Here is an 18148-nt window from a genome sequence, read left to right as displayed (position 1 = left end):
TTCCTATTGTCAGCCAGGTTGGTGTCTGGGGTGCATATATAAATAGTTCTTCCACATGGCTAAATCTTCATGTAAAGATGTTAATACTTTTAACCAGAAGGTTAGGTACTGCATCTGGGCCTGGGGTTTTGCAATTAGGCACATTTCTTAACTTTGTTTCAGTCTCTCTGGCCGTTACTTAATCCCATTTCACATCCTGTACATTTGAACTGTTTATTCTTTCTTTTACTTTGTCTCAGGGTGGCCGCAGTGGTGCAGTGGTTAGCATTGCTGCCTCACAGCAAGAGGTTCTCTGGTTCGATCCTTGGCTAGGGTGCCTTCTGTGCGGAGTCTGCATGTCCCCCCTGTGATCACATGGGTTTCCTCCGGGTGCTCCGGTTTCCTCCTACATCCCAAAGACATGGTGTAGGTGGATTGGATACTCTAAATTGGCCCTGGGTGTGAGTGTGTTTGCCTTCCGTGGAAGGTTGGGCACTGGGCTGGCAACTCAACACTGTAAAAAGCTCCACTGCCAACCATGAGTGGACAGGTGATCCGCTGCGGCAGCCCCTAACCAGGAAAAAGCTTAGCATCTTTATGTTCCACAAGATCTTCATAGATATTTCTCCGTAATGCATCTATTTCTTCTTTTTTAGTGGTGTTTCAATTCCTTTTGTCTTGTTTCTCCATTTTCTATAAACTTTTTGGGTCATCAATAAATTGATTATTTTGTACTTTTCCTTTTTATTTATCTGCATGTCATCTGAGTTTTTCTGTCTGTGCTGATATTTTTAGTTTATTATTTGTGATAGTGCACGATAAATCCTGATCTGTTCTGATACTGTCCATTGCTTTTATCACGTCTATCTTTGAGTAATTTTGTTGATCTGTTCCATCTTCTGTACTATTCTAACAGTAACTCTTCCTGTCTTAGTTGCTTTATAGTTTTATCTCAGGGAGGGACTCACTTCAGGAAAAGTATCAGATGGGGAGTTTGAGTGGGGAAGTACACCTGTCAGAGTAACACAGGTGTCATAAGGCAAGTTCAAGCAGGACAGAAACCTACCGTGGTGCAGAAGGGCAAAGACTACCCATGAGGAAAAAACAGTGGTATCTCAGTCTGGACTTTGCATCTACACCCATTTTTCTTTCAAATCCCAGTTCTAGGAGTTTGTAAACAGGGAAATTAGATGGTAGATGTTCCGGATAGCTTGCAGTCCAGGTCTGGTCTGAGACTCCTTGCAGACAGGCAGACAGGCAGACAGGCCTCAAGGAAATATGCTTTCTTATTCCCATGGAAGAGAATGTTCCTGTATGCTTTTCCACCCTTTCCACTGATATCCAGGTTCTTCTAAAGATCCAGAAGAATTCTACAAAAATGTTTTGAAAAGGAAATAAAGGTTCTCCCTTCTATTCTATTTAGCCAAGGGCAATTGCCACAAACTCCCCCACAGGCTGGATTTACCTGCACAAGACAAGGGGGGTAGTAAGATTCACCACAATCTAGAAACTCTTCAACGTGCTGCATGGATAATAGAATTTTGATATATTTGGGGTTTTTTTGTGTGTTTGAGGGATGTGTAGCAGGTACAAAAGGAGATGAGAAACTGCTACAAGAAAATATGTGCAAATGGAAAAGATCTTCTATTTCCTGACAGTCAGAGAACCATGATTCTCTTCATTTTTCGGTTGCCTCTGGTTCTTGGATCATTTTTATGAGTTACTCTCCAATTGATTTTTATGTTCCTCTATCAAGGTACATTTGTCAGCCATATCTCCTTTGCCCTTTCTAACCATGCTCAAGTTAAATAGCTTTCGAAAGGGGAGTTACAAATTTGTCCATAGAGAAAACACGTGTCTCCTCCTTGGGATCTGAACTTTGTGCTTGAGAAGCTTACTGTGTCTCCACTTGAACCAGCCAATGAGGCTGAATTGTGGTTCTTAACTTGGAAGATGGTTATACTTATTTTTCTGACATCTGCTAGTAGAGTATCTGAGTTACAAGCTGTTATAATGAATCAACCCATCCTTTTCTTCCAATGGGACAAGGTTTCTTTGACAACAAATCTTTCCTTTATACTTAAAGATGTTTCAGAGTTCACTTAAAGCCAGATTATTGATCTCCGTTTTTCTTTCCTGAAACAAGTTACAAGGGAGAAAGGATCCTTCACACTCTAGATATCCAGAGGGTGTTCAGATACTACTTGGACAAAAAAGCTGATTAATTGTTTGTCTAACCCGTTTCATTATGGACCATTTCCAGGTGGTTGTCTCATGCTGTTGCCTTTTGTCATGCTGACTATAATAAGCCACTTCCAGACAGGGTTACAGCTCATTCCACAAGGGCTTTGGCTTCATTGTCATCTTTGTGGAAAGGGGTGGACTTAAAATATTCTAGTGACTGTAACATAGTTCTCTGTGCACACTTTTTTAAAACACTACACATTTGATTCCTTCTCTTGTGTCTCCTGGAATCTTGGTTTATTGGTCGCCCCCCCCTTTGGCCTTTTGTTCCTTAAGCTATGATCTACCCGTATAGCTTAGTCTACTGCAACACTGATTTATTAGAACATCCACTAAAATAGTAAGATTTAGTTACGCAACTGTACTTTCCCTTTGCATTTTTCTTAACATATCACTTGACACAAAAATAAAGTAACTGCTGTCTGCTGTCCCTTGGAAGTCGTGAATCCTGTTTGTGGTTGTATGCCAAACATTGTCATACTCTGAACTTTTGTAACACTTGTACTCCCTACCTCTTTTTTTTTGCTGCTTGCAAAGCATAGCTGTTGAGTCTAATGTATGCCATTATTCAGTGCCTAAAATATAGAAATTTGTCTTGAGCATTCCTGTGGTCATTAGATTACAAACCAGTTACCTGCACAGGCACTATTATACTGTCTGGAAGATGCACACATTTGAAAGCAGTAACACAAATGCCAGCTTTTCAGTCTGGCCATCTACAGGAAGAGATACTGGAAGCTTGAGACTTACATTACTATACAAGCAATGGCAATTCTACACACTGGCTAGCTCAACAATTTATAAAATGGTCATTTGTACAATCTGTTGACAGGCAAGAGAAGGCAAGGCTGCAAGAGAATAGACACTTATTCCAAATCTGTTCTTGAGACTACCTATCACTCCAGTTGAGCTTTAAGCTGTTCCTTTGGTAAAAATGAATCATCATCATTCTTGTAATCAGTTAACAAATAGAAAAGTCGTAGTTGATGGACCTTCTGCAGCCACATTTATTAGTATATGATGAGGTGATATTATTGAATGTTTTACAATAAAGTATTTAGGGTTTTTTCTGATCCTTCTGGCCACCTCATTTGGATTAATACCTTCACTTGCCCAATGACTTGGTGATTGAAGTTGAAATTAGGCAATGTATGTTTATTGGTACCTCCCAAGTTAAAGAAGACTTGTCAGCTAGAGTTAAGTAGGTACAATGTCAGCTCCTAACAAAAGGTTGAAGTTGGTGTAATATCTTAGCACCACATTGGTCCACTGTGACATACAAGGCTTGTTATGAACGTGCTCTTTAATGCAGTTTAATGTATTACTTTTTCATGTTTTTGAGATCTGTTGTCATGGGTATGGTTTGGTCAACCACAGGCATCTTACAACTTGGCACCACCTCTAGTATATGCTGACCTGAGTAGTAGGCCAGTCTGCCACCTGCTTATACTCTTGCACATCCCTTGAGCTCAGGCCACCTTCTCCTGAAGATGGTAGTAGGTTGTTACCTCCCTTTGGAAGAGGATTATAAGGATCCTGAGGTCCTAAAGGCTGAAATGGACAAATATAAATCCTCTTTTCAGTTCATTTTGTCTTTGGCAGTGAACATGTAAGAATCATATGTTTGTATGTACATCATTCATTTTCTCCCTATCCCCCAAATGACATCTACCTTGTGAATACACAAAGGACCAACTGACAGCCTTCCTGTCAGGCAGAGATGTAAACTTGGAATTGAAAAAGCCAAAAGCACAATACTTATGGTCGCACCTAACTCCAAAAGCTTCTAACCCTATTCAGGAAAGCAGTAAATGATGATGTGCACTTTTATAATATCAAATCCTTGCAAACCAATCCCTTTGCAACAATGACCTCACTGACTTTAAGAAAATGATAAGCACTGCAGTTATTCCCGCCCTGCCAGTTTCTTTGAAGCCTCAACCTCTTCCTCCACCATATCTAAATGGTTCTACTCCTACCTGTCCCCACAGTGAGTCTTTGCTCACAATCTTCCCTACCAGCTCCTACCTTGTATTCTAGACAAATTACAGCATAAAATGTACATAAAAACCCTGGAAAAATTGAAACAAATGAATGACCTCTATTCAAGTAGCATTCTCCACTCCTTCTCAAAATTATGCACTAAATCATTTTCTAAATTCCAGTTGCACATATTCAGCCTTTTGTTAGCAGCTGATGTTGTACCTACACACATTATAAGCTCCCTTATTATTCCTGCCCCTAAAAATAGTGTCACTTTCAGCTTCAGACTATTACCACATCTCCATAGTGTGCTCAGTTAAAAAAAATGAAAAGTTACTGTATAACCAAATGATGAACCACCTTAATAAATACACTCTAATAACAGACTCTCAGTATGGTTTCAGAAATGTGTGTAATACTTCAACAGCTATATACACTGTAACAGATGCGTATGAAATGGAATCTTTTATTTCATGGTTCACTACTTGCCCAACGGATCTTCCTCTATTAAGGCGTGTGACACATTCTACCACTGAGTAGAAGTACCTCAAAGATCTGTACTTAGGCCAGTCTTATTCTTTGTTTTTATTAATGGCATCTGCTCAGTCATGCCATATAATAACAGTATCATGCATGCTGATGATCTTTAACACAGAACTTGGCCTTCCTCTTATTTACTAGAAAGAACTGTAAAAGGACTTCTTCGCTCTTGTGTAACAGCTACCTAAAAACCTCCTAATGGCAAGCTACACTTAAACTGCCATTATGACCTTCAGAACTAAAAAAAAAATATATCCTCAGATTGCATTACAATTACTTTTTCTCCAAATACTTCACTCAACAGTGCACAACAGTATAAATGTCTAGGACTAACCATAGAGCCCACCCTGCCATTAAGAGAGTGCACAGAAAGTGCACCTGTTCCATATCTAACCATCCTACCACAGAAGCTAGAAAGGTCTTTACAAAAATATTCTTATACCTAAACTGACGTATGCCATCCTGTAGTTACAGTCCACTCTGTCTACACTACTAAGCTAATTCAGACTATCACTAATGCTATCCTATCTGCAGATTCATTAATTTGTCACCATACCTAGATCATTACTGTCTTAACACTTAAAATGCTAACTGGCTATAAGATTCTCTTATCTGTTGTCCAGTCTAGTCTATGAAATTGTACATCAACATTACTGCAGCTTTCAAAAATCTGTACAATTTAAAATATTTTCCTGCGTACTCTGTAACCACGATAATGACACACTTACTCTAGTCAGACCCTCTTTCAGTTGTGCAACTGAGGAAAAAAGTTTCAGAAATATTGTTCTGTCAGTCGGAACTACCTTCCTGAAGACATCAGGCAACTACAGAGTTTAAAGTGCATGGGGAAAAAAAACTCCTTGATCACTCAAATGTCTTATACAAATGCTGTTGCAGTTTTGACTGTAGTTAATCTTTTTTACTGGCAGATCAAATATACTACTCTGTAACCCCCCACATATGAATTGACAGATATGGTTATTTTTCAAAACTGTGCATATGTATGTTTATAAATAAGCTATCTTTTCTATTCTTCCCTCATTCCATTGCCTCATCATACCCTCTCAGTGTTAAATTCCTTTAATGTTAGTTGTACCATATAGACATAGTTCCCCTATTTTTTTACTCCCACCCCCTGGCACTGCCTTAGCTTTCCCTTCCATGCCTTTACTTGTTTGTTGGGAGCAGCTGGTTCATTTATGTTCTCCCATTTCTGGTCTGCAGCAAGAATACCCATGAGGTCCAGTAGAGTCGTCAGTACATACTAAGTGTCAAAGCAGTATATATGTACTCTTTTATGCTTTTTTCTTTTTCTTTTTAGTTCTGAAGGTCATAATGTCAGTTTATGTAGTCTGCAAATTGCTGAATTCACACACACACACACACACACACACACACACACACACACACACACACACACACACACACACACACACACTAGGTTCTCTGCTTCTTTATGGATTATACCAACATTGTACCTTGCAGTCTTGCTCTCTGAAAAACTATAATCTACTTTGTAATATGTACTGCAATTCTTTTAACTGTTAAGTACTGACATTATTTCTTTGAGATATGTACTTTATTACTTAATTAATTTAGAGATTTGTACAGTATGCCTTATTTGCTTGTATGTTGTGCTATGACACCCAGGACTAGCTTACCTTACCTGGTTAACAAACAAATAAATAAAAAATAAAGTACATCTTTGATGCAGGGTTCTGAAGAAACTGAAATAAACAATGACCACACCAGTTTGTTTCAACCTGTTGCTCTTGGACATGCATACACAGAGTCCGCCTCCACACACAAAAATAGCTGTATCAATGTTTAGTTGTATGAAGCATGTCATTGCAGTGTGCTTTCACATACAACCTTCCCCATCAAAATAAGATAACCACCATCTCTGCACATATTCAATGTGTGATGGTGAAGAAAGTGAAATGGAGAAGGGCCCTTAGTAATGAATTTAATTTTGCTGTTTACATATACACTACTCTTAGGCAAGCTAGAGCACATAACTGTCTTGTGTTTCCAAACATATTCTGCCTCCTTACATCCCCTTCCAAAAGATAGCCACCACCTGTGTAACCCTCTGATGTTAGGTTGTGATAAAAATACCTAACCATTTTACTTGCTTGTTCTCAAATCTCACCCACTCACTGCTTAATTGGAATTATGGTGACATGTCCCTTTCATTAAGTCCCAGTCTGTACATGGAAAGTTTAACCCTCCACTACCACAAAAAATTGTCATTGATTGAATTCCTTGGCTCTTTTAATGAGGATTGGGAAGGTCATCTGTACCTGCTGATTATTAAAATATTTGTTTCCAAACAAAATGAAAAAAATTTGATTATCTCTGAAGTATCACCGACACTTCATTCCTGAGCTGCAAAATACTCCCTTTTCTAAATGTGAAGTCCTCCTCCTGTCCTACAGTTATGAGAATCATTATAGTCTACAACTGCGAAGGGGAAATTAAAATTATTGAACCAGGTTTCAGTAATAAAAAATGCCTATAGCCACTGAGTCTTGGAGAAGAGATAGTGACACTTCATCAGTTTTTGTTATTCAGGCTTCTTGGCACTTGTCACACTAACCGCCAACCTGTCACTTTCCCTTATATTTAATTGTTCCCTCGGGCAGTCATCTATACCCTCTGAAAATATTTTATTATTTTCTGTATTTTGCGACTCATGGCTAAGATGAAAATCATCTCTTGCAAAATAGTCACGCATACATATAAACATGTTTACCTTCATACAGGTCTCTCCTGTTTCTGCTGCTCAAACTGCTTGCAACAGCTTTTAATGTTACTCCATATCTTGCTGCTGGGAATATGTTCATAAATATGACCTTAGTACCAAATGTAATAAAATGATACATCGTTTTCTATACTTTCTATAACATTTCTCCTGACTTTCCCTTACTACTGCATTGTTACCAGCACATATTATAGTACCTAATAATCTTACTGTATGTTATTCAGTTTGTAAATACCCTTTCTTATAGTCTTCATCCTGACACCATTCAAAGCTGTAACTACATCTCTGTACTTGTTCATTCAGGGTATACATTTTTTTCATAATTTTTCTATAAGTCTGTCTTTTCATCTTTGTGAATACTTTCTTCTCATCTTAATCCTTTCAGTCGAGAACCTGCTAGAGTTCTTCTCACTTTTTTCCATCTTCTGCTACCAGACCCTACATCTAACATGTTTTTCCTGTTTAACATTAAATCTTTATCATCATCTTCATTGTCACTGTCCTGCCTCTTAGATTTCCTTTTATTACCATTTTAGCAACCACTCTAACATTTTGTTCCTCTGCCTGACTATTCTGCCTCTCTCTATTCATCATGCCATTCCAGTTATCAGTTTGACTCTCCTCCCTACGTTCATTTTGCTATCTATTTACTTCATAGCACTTTATACTAGATGTTTACAATTTTGGCAAATAATATAACTTCCTTCAAATGAAATTGTGCAGCAAAAGCAGAGCAGGGAAGGTTTCACTTTTCCTTTGTCCCTTGCCAGTAAAGTCAGCACTCCCACCTTCACACACACTAAGAATAAAACAAAAAATAAAGGATTTAGATTAAAAGAATACATTTAAAACTTGTAAAGGCAAACACAGGTTGCTTTACATAGTTTTAACTTCTAACAAATATAATCACACATTGTAAATGAAATCCTGTCTTTTTGAAAATATATTTACTGCTGGCTGTTACCTCTGTATGAAGGATTTCAGAGCTGCTGAGTTTGATGTGTGCAAAGCCTCATAGTATAACAGTATAGGCCAAATGACTTTGTTTCAGCTGCAGTGACATTAACCAGTGTGTTAACAGATTATTAATACTTCTGCAATGTAACGATGGCTTGCAAGTCACTTAAATTACACACAGATATTTTGTCAGTCTGGTTACATTTGTTACCCCCCCCCCCCGGTTTTGTGTGTTTCTGTATTACCATTGAGTCAGAACCCAACTCATAGTGACTTTGTGGGCAGTTATTCAAACTGTCCACAGAGTGGTCACGTCAGAGATTCTGGACTACAGCTCCAGGTCTTTCTCCTAGCTAACGTTCACCAGCAACTCCTTTCCATTCTTGAGCATTGTTCACTAACTTCACAGCCAGACCCCCTTGCTCTGTGCCAAGAAGCTGATCCTGACTTTTAACCAAGCTATCTAAACTTTATCTAGAAAGGATTTTCCTTTTGAGGCCTTCTGTCCACAGCTTAGCACCAGTACGAGATTTTAAATTTATGTTGAAAAAAAGTCCATTTGGGAATTATTTTCCTGAGGAAGGATACCATTTGCAAAGCATTTCTTAAATGGGCTCCTTTGACATCTTTCCTCCATCAAGGATTTTTGTGGGTATACTTGGGATTATAGCCATGTGTTAGGGTTTGTCTAATGCTGTAACAGTTCTTATTGAAGTAAGACAGTACAATTCAGCGAGACACTCACTTTAACAGTAAACATTCAACAGAGGTGTTACTGGAGTTAGACATGTTAGACATGTCCTCTTTCAGCACCATTTAGAGGTATAAGAATACTGTTACTGCCCATTGGATGGTGCTATTTTCCTATATAACATCACACAATGGAACTCCATAGAAGTATAACTAGAAAAAAAATAGCCTATCACGATACTTAAATGTAAAGCTGAAAAAAGCCCATTGTACCTCCATGTTCTCTCTCATCTGTACTTAGTCTAAGATTGTACTTGAGAAAGAGTAAAATGCATTTTAAAGTATGTTTTTCCATTTTCTTGAAATGATAGTGATCCCTCAGACAGAAGAGCGCAACATAATACAGTTTAAATGGCAGAGAGGCAGAAACACACTCGAGGAAACAAAAACAGAGAAAATTAAAATGTGCTGCGAAATTGGACTTCTGTGGGAAACCTGTTCGATTTTAAGATACTTTATGCATTGTTTAATTAAATTACTAGAGCTCTTCTTTCACTGTAGATTTCTCCAGAAAGGCAGATAATACAATTTTTCCTCACAGGAGAACTGAATTGGAATGCACCAGCTATAGTTAAAATATAGCTGGCATATGCCCCAGTAATTTACGGTACCAAGATTTCTATGGCAGCTTTTGCTGATGACCTAAATATTTACTGTACAACACCTGTTTCTGATACCAAGAGATTATTATCTGCGGTCGAAGAATTTCAATTAATATCAAATTATAAAATAAACCTAAAGAAAACCAATATATTTTCCTTGAAAACTCTGAAACCCTTTTCACTTCTACCCCTGATTAGGCAAATAAAATCTGAAGAGAAGATTAAATATTTAGGTATCACCTTCTCCACAGACAACAAGAATTTATATCTCAATAATGTTAAACTAAAATGGGATCAAATTTCATTAGACCTAAGGAGATGGAATAACCTGAAATTGCCTACATTAGCAAAGGTATCAATTATTAAAATGAATGTATTGCCCAGAATGTTATATATCTTTAGGTCCATGCAAGTGTTAATTACCAATACATTTTTCAAACAAATACACATCGAACTTGCTAAATTTATATGGGAACCAAGGAAAACTAGGATATCCTATGATACGTTGGTAACCCCGAAAAATAAAGATGGATTGGATTTACCTGATTTTGGAACCTACTATTTAATTATAAACGCTAATAGACTTCTAAGAATTACTAACTATGACATACAAAGTACTACTTGGTCCCCAAATTGGATAAAACTGGGTTATAAACATGTGGAGCATTTGAACATAAATCCCAAAGCTTTACCCTTTTTAAATAGAGATACTATTAAAGCATATGCCCTAATGGACCATGTAAAAACTTATATATTATTATTGCAAAATCTCTTTAGATCATTAAATCTATTTCAATATATGATGTTCCTACAACCTTTCCATAAAAACCCTAACCTAAGAATTAATAATCAGCTCATAAACTTAAAAAACTTCCCACTTATAATAAACCTAACTTTACAAGATATATACCCATATCTGAATTATTCCGCACATGATCTAAGGCAATAAATGGATCTTCCCAAAGCATATTTAGTTATATTGAGGCAGATTAAAGAATTAGCTAGTGGTTACTTTACAGACTTATCTGTTAACCAAGAGGAATTAACGAAATGCTCTTTGCTATGGCAAGCTCTATTACAAACGACCAAATATATAACATCTACCTATAAATTGATAAAATATATTAAATTCCATAATAACCTTCTCGTATCGAAATATTGGAAAGAAAAATTACCTTTGGTTGAAGATAGTAAATTCATAAATGCAATTAAATTAACAGCAAAATCAATTTCCCTTCATAAGTTAACTTTCACCCAACTTATGATATATAATAATGCATACTATACACGCCTTAGCTTGTATAAATTCAACTCCAAGAATTCTCCCAAATGCCCATATTGTAAAGACGAAGTTGCGGACCTCCTGCATATGTTTTGGAGCTACAAATGTATATATAATCTTTGGAATTCCTTAAGACTACAATTGCAAAAGATGGGATATCAAAATTCAACGTTGTCTTGGGAGTTTACGATATTACATATTTCTCCAAACAATATACCTAGATCCCAGGTGATTGTACTTATGAATATTTTCCTATTAATGAAGCTCTATATAGCTACAAATTGGTTGAACCCAACGCAAATGTCTTGGGAAAACTTCAAGATCTTAGCGATAAAACATATATTAGCTCACAAATATGTTATCATTAACCAAAGTAAACATTCAAATAACCTAAAGATCTGGGAACAAATTTTTAACATTATATTAGCGTAAGCTAGTGAAATCAGGATATCCCATTATTATTCTATTTTAGACCATAAAGTAAACGTTTAGAAGAACCTTAAAAATTGCATGGAAATATATTTAGACGGGAACTGTGTGGATATGTTACTCAAATGGTGAAAGCATTTATGTAAATATTGTATATTTTGTATTTCATTGTTGTTAGAAAGTGTGTAGAAATTATTTTTGTTTTTTCTCTTTTTCTGTTTAAGTGTGTATGAAAAAGTTAAAAATAATAAAGATTTATTACTGAAAAAAAAAATATAGCTGGCATATTACCAGTATAATTGTGAGACTAACTGGCAACAAGAAAATCGTTAATACAACTACAGGGCAAATCAAGCAATGTCAGAAGAAAAAAATAAGAAATATACAGCATATTAGGATATTGCTGCTGTAATATTGTTTCAAAGATCTACTGCTGAGGTGAATGCTGTATTCAGCTGTACTTTGAATTGCTAGCTGGTGGATGCATGTAGAAAGACAAGTTTTACACATTTTAACACTTAAAGTGAATAGCAGGTCAGGAAGTAAAGTGTCATATAATTATATGGTTATGGAGAGTGGTAATGTTAAAGACTGAGTTATGAGGAACTGATTTCATTTTGGAACTCTCTTAAATAGGATTCTTTGTTCCTGGATTCCCCAAACTGCTAAGGTTTCAGCAACATCATGACAAGATACTAAAGAAATTGATGTCCAAACTTAAACATCATCTGGTAAGTATCTCTTTAGTTTTCCATAAAAGTTATACTTATCAAACCTTGTCTTTGAAGCTCTGGTCATAAAAAAAGTCTCAGAGAAGGGCCAACTTACTTACCAGTTAACAAATAAGTGCATAAACAAACCAACAAATACACTGAATACTGCATCCAGTGTTTTGTTTGAGCAACAGCTTTCTCTCTTATATTGCATCATATATGTACATTTGGAATTTTTTTTTTTACTCTTGTGGTTTTGCTCGTTGTTGAGATTATTTTCATAGATTGTGTTATTTAATAAAGAGATTAATTAAAACTGTTTCCATCACTTCTGCCTCTGCAATCCTTGCATACAAGTAGCAGTTCTGCCATGGCATAGTCAGCTAACTTCAGATTTCTGTCAACTTCCTCCTACCATCTACCCTTTGTGTGCCTAGGGGTGCCAGTGCTGAGTCCTGCAGATGTGCTTGGTATCCAGGCTACAAGGAAAAATGTCAGATCAGGCTTTCAAGTCAGAAGCTTGGAGGACCACCTTTGCTGGTTTTCTATGTAGTATTTGAAGTGAAAATAGAAATTGGAATTTCCCCTGCAGTGATTAAGTACATATTGTTTTATATTGCTGTTAGCTGTGACTATAGATATTTTTGTTTTTATTGTTCTAGATAATTTTATTTTCACTTCTGTATGATCATTAGTGAAACTATCTTTCAAAGAGATTTGGTCTTGTAGTCTGTTCTTCAGGTTTGACTGATCATCTCATTTGCCTGCCTATTGTATACATCAAGAAGAATAAAAACGTTTAGTACTGGAAAGTTCAAGTGCGTATTTTTATACTGCTTAAAAACTAATCAGCGTACAAATAAAAACAAATCAGCAGATCTAAGCTAATAATGCACAGATACATGAATCAAGACAGAATAAATTAAAATGTAATACACAGTGGATATAAAAAGTGCACACACCCCTGTTAAAATGTCAGGTTTTTGTGATATAAAAAAATGAGACCACAATAAATCATTTCAAAACTTTTCCCACCTTTAATGGGACCTATAACCTGTACAATTCAATTGAAAAACCAACAAATCTGTTAGGGGAAAAAATATAAAAAAGTACGTACAATAAGCCGGTTGCATAAGTGTGCACACCCTTAAACTAATACTTGTTGAAGCACCTTTTGATTTAATTACAACATTCAGTCTTCTTGGGTAGGAGTCTGTCAGCATGGCACATCTTGACTTGGTAATATTTGCCTCCTCTTCCTTGCAAAAGCACAGCAAATCTGTCAGATTGCGAGGGGATCTCTTGTGCACAGCTCTCTTCAAGGTGGTGAGTGATGCCACAGCCATTTTCCACTGTGGTGAGCAGTGCCAGTATAGTAACAATGACCTGAAGAGCCACGAGTGTAACCTTTTCTGACATTGTAAAAAAGAGGTAGGGAGACAAAGTCAGAGTTATGCTAACCGTAACTGCTGGCTGCTTTATACATAGGCAGACATTCTTGTTCTGCTACATGCAGTTTTTGTTGTACATGGATGCATTTTATGTTTATGCTTTTTTGTACCTGGCGAGATTGAGAAACACACGCTTTTATGTCAGAGGAGACAAAGACAACTGTCAGGGTGTGTATGTAAAATAGATGTTATAGCTGAATGTGTGTTAGACATCTACTTTGCTGCTAATTATTTATACAATTGCTTACACCTTTGCTTTGTGTCACATAATTTGTAACTGCAGGTTGAACTATTATGCTATTATTCCTACTGTCAGGGACTCCCATGAGTTTCATGATGATGAAGATTGAGTTTACAGTAGATGTACCACCACCATCATCCCTAGTGTTATCTGCTTTGGACCTGATTGGAAACTTTCAGTGCTACATCTGTATCCATCCACCCTGCCATTAATGCGGATTGTTTTTGCCTGCTTGCCATGCATTAGTCATACACCCACCTACTCACCAGTCCACCAGCTGTGTGTCAGTTACACATGGCATACTGAGAGCATCCATCTAACTGTGGTTGGGTTACACTTCATAGTCTGTCACATGATCTGGTATGGTATTTCCACTAGGTGTCAGTGTCCATGTGTTTTTACTTTGGAATTTTGTGGTGAGGTGTATGTGGCATTGTGTCCTTGCTAGCATGCAGGGCAACATTTGGGAGGCTGCACCCTGCTGCTCATCTCCTTCTGACTTGGCAGTCCATGCTCAGGGGGTTGTTCATCTCCATTTCACTGTCCCTTGCAGTCACACTGTTTGCAGGTCATGGCCTGTGCCAGGGTCCTACACACAAGGGAAATGGTTAGCTGACATTTAAACTTGTCCCTTGTGATGCACATTCTTCTATAATACAGTTGTCAAGGCATGTGAATTTATCATTACTGATGATTATTTGTGCTGTATTTTTTGTCCTAGGTTGTTTGGTTTTGTTTATTTCCAGTTATGCTAAGATTTTATGCAGTGCTATATGTGGTGCAGCATTTGTCACCACACTGTGCACCTGACTTGCTGTCACATCCTGGCTCCCCAACAGCCTTCAGGCCCATCTCTCTCTCTCTCTCTCTCTCTCTCTCTACAGGGTGATATAGATCATCCTGGTGGTGAAATGTAGGGCTTCCTGATGCCTTCTGGCAGTCTTTCTGTGGTAGGATGTAGGCTCCCCATCAGTGGGCATCATGGGGGGGGCAGTATATCACGTAGCAGGAGGTGTATTGCCTAATTTTGACCTTGATAGACTGGCAGCAGAGCATCAGCATTGGCAGCGTGCAGCTCTGACCAATGAGGCAACAGTGTCTGGGCCCACCACAGTGGTGGTCATGGAGGTGACTTACTTCAGTATGGATTCCACATTATGCAGAGTGGCAGTCAGCTGCCAATCCACCCTCTGTATGTTATGGCGTCTCCTCTCCTTGTGTTTAATTTATCTCTCCGGTTTATAGTCCATTCCTCCCCAACTCCAATTGTCCTACTCCTGTCTGCGGCTTTGGTTTGTATGACCTCCTTCCCGATTGTGTCAACACTTCCATTGTCAGTCTTAGTCTGCTTTTTGTATTGGTTTATCTGTCCCTGTTGCCAGCCTCATACCCTCTATCCTCCACACACTGCCTATGCTACCTTTCCTCACTACCCTTCTTGAAAATACAAGAAAGTGAACACCTATCACAGATACACAAACACACACACACACACACACACACACACACACACACACACACACACACACACACAAAATCTTGACAACTGGATGGGAAATAATAATTCACTCCAGGGATCACTTCTGCGACACTGCTTGACAGGGGCACAGGAAAATCATTTTCTTGGGTGGCAAAAGCCAGGGAACCTTTTTGGCTAGGCTTATATAGACCCCAGGACCGATAGCTTAGTACCTACCAATGAACAAAGTACCCTTGCTTCCCCTCCCCCATACCAGTGTTCTTTTCCCCTTGCATTTCTGTGTATTCCTCTGCCCCCCCCCCCACCTCTACTGTCCACCCATTTCCCTCACATTTATAATATTAAAGTAACTGTGACTTCACACTGTTGCCCTTATCTGGGTTTTTGCTGAGTGGCAGCATGTCGTTGAATGTCGGCACATTGTCGCAACCATGCCACAGGCATACTACTGGGCTTGTAAGGTCACATGACCCACAATGGTACCATTCTTGTCATTGCACAACTTTTTTTCTTTTTGTCAGCAGACCATGTCTTGCAATGTTGCTTCTACTGCATACATTTATCAGTACTGGGCCTTGTTAAGCTAATTTGAACTGAAATATTTGCCCCCCTTCCAAGTATGTGATTTTTCTGAATCTCAGTTTTTGATCTGGTTCTTTTTTGAAGTCTGTGCCTGGAACACACCACTGAAAAAGCTAACACTCAATCAAGTAACCTAATATTAAGAATAAATGTTAATAAAAGAATAACATGATTGTGCCTATATTTATTCTGTGCATTTATGCCCACTGTTCCAGTTGTGAATAAGTGTTTGATGTCTGCTTGCAGGTGATTAAACAGTTGCATTCTTACTTACACTCCTAAAGATCACAAAGCGCTGCAAAATTATGGTGATGGACTAATTTAATGTGCAGAGAACAACAATATGAAATTTACCAGTAGTAAATGTATGGTGCTTCAGTTAGTAAAGGATAATGTAGAATGCTTGTATAGTATCAGTAATGAATTGGCCTCCACATGAACAAAATATGATTTTCAGCTTCTTACAGCTAGTGATCTGAGGTTTGCAGTGCATACTACGTCACAGGTAAAAAATATTATGGAATAATTAAGGCACTTTTAAGATGCTTTGCATCTAGAAATAATTTGGTCTTGGTACCTGTATATAAAGCTTCATCACAGCTATACTTGAATATGGAATTGCAGCTGCAGCCTTAGTAATATCAAAATAAGACTTAAAATTGTTGAATATGTAGTCATTCTACTTTTGTTTGTGCAGAGAGGGCTTAATTTGGGCATATAAATTGATGCATAATTAACACATAGCAGCAACTGTATCTTGTTTCGAGCACATGGATATAATAGAAACAATAACAAGCTGGTGATTCTTGATTTAAAAAAATGAGCCACATAATGTAATCTCTCATTCTTGCATGTGGTGTGTGTGTGTGTGTGTGTGTGTGTGTGTGTGTGTGCATGTGATATATATATATATATATATATATATATATATATACACACACACACACACACACTTACAGATACATATATATATATATATATATATATATATATATATATATATATCTGTGTGTGTGTGTGTGTGTGTGTGTGTGCATATTCATCAGTAGCTCCATCTTGTGGGCAGTCACTGTATTTTTTTTTCTAATGGAAAGAAAACCGTTACATAGATGTAATAGAAGGTTTAATTAGAATAACAACAAGGGAGCCCGCAGGATTTTTTGCAGGGGGGGGTGCAAACCCACAGCCCCACACACAAGCTCTCCCCGCCCACGCAGCCATTCCAGTGTCCTATTACTTGGCTATTTCTTCCATTTGCCATAGACACTGTTCAAATCTCTCAGTGTGCATACTGTTTTACGCTTTACTTCTACAATGATTACAGATATTTGGATTTAATTTACAACTTTTATTTCAAATGTTATAGCACAACCACTGGTAGACATTTACTAAACCTAAACAAAGCAATAGTCTTACAATGAAAACAGACTTAGCATTAAAACGTCTGTACCTTTGAAACCCACATTCACTGAAACAGCATTGAAACCCACATTCAAAGAAAATGCATCTGGCCAGTGGCTGGGTAAGTTTACCTCTGGGCTGTTTTCAAATCATAGGCTCCTTGCACACATTTTTAGAACCATGCAAAAGTTCTTTGATTCACCTTCCTGATTGTATTAATTATATTATATAATAATTGAATTATATCCCTTGTATAATACAGCTCCATTTGTCAGAGTGTTTTAAATTTATAGTTCTGAACATTTTTCCTTTAAGCAATGAAACAAATCATATGAACCAATAATGGCAAACTGCCCAATTTGGAAAATTTCAGCCATAAAGGGCCACTCAAACTTCTGTCATGCAATCCACCAATATCAATCAATATGCAGAATCTCTGCAGAAGTAAAAGTCATATGAATAATTCCACATTAAAGAGATCTGAAACCAATGAAGAGGTTGTTGCTAGAAAACAACTTTATATTTCAGTGTTTCATTTACAAATTCAGTGCCTTTTGCCCTTGAAGAATAAATTGCCTGTTACATTAAAAGAAATTATAAGCTGGTATATTGCAATAGGGAATGGGTGGCAAACTGAAAAACAGGTTCATAGTTACTAGGCATCTCATCCAAAGCAGGACATACTCAAGACTGCAGCACCCACCCCTTTCAAATACAAATTACATACCATGGGAGTAGAACCCACAGCTC

At 37.5% G+C, this 18148-nt stretch overlaps 1 protein-coding gene across 2 annotated transcripts in view; it reads left to right on the top strand.

Moving 5' to 3' along the window:
• USP6NL (USP6 N-terminal like) overlaps nt 1-18148 on the top strand; it is a 1978038-nt gene that overhangs the window by 1350761 nt on the left and 609129 nt on the right. For both annotated transcript variants that reach the window (XM_044088303.1, XM_044088302.1), the window contains one exon: nt 12167-12261. In XM_044088303.1, coding sequence (XP_043944238.1) covers nt 12167-12261 — 95 coding nt within the window. The remainder of the gene's footprint in view (nt 1-12166; nt 12262-18148) is intronic.

This window comes from Protopterus annectens, chromosome 11.part0 (assembly GCF_019279795.1).
Source record: "Protopterus annectens isolate FY-2018-M chromosome 11.part0, PAN1.0, whole genome shotgun sequence".
Taxonomy (NCBI): domain Eukaryota; kingdom Metazoa; phylum Chordata; order Ceratodontiformes; family Protopteridae; genus Protopterus; species Protopterus annectens.
The sequence above is the reverse complement of the archived record's forward strand: the minus strand, read 5'-3'. Positions and strand labels throughout refer to the sequence as shown.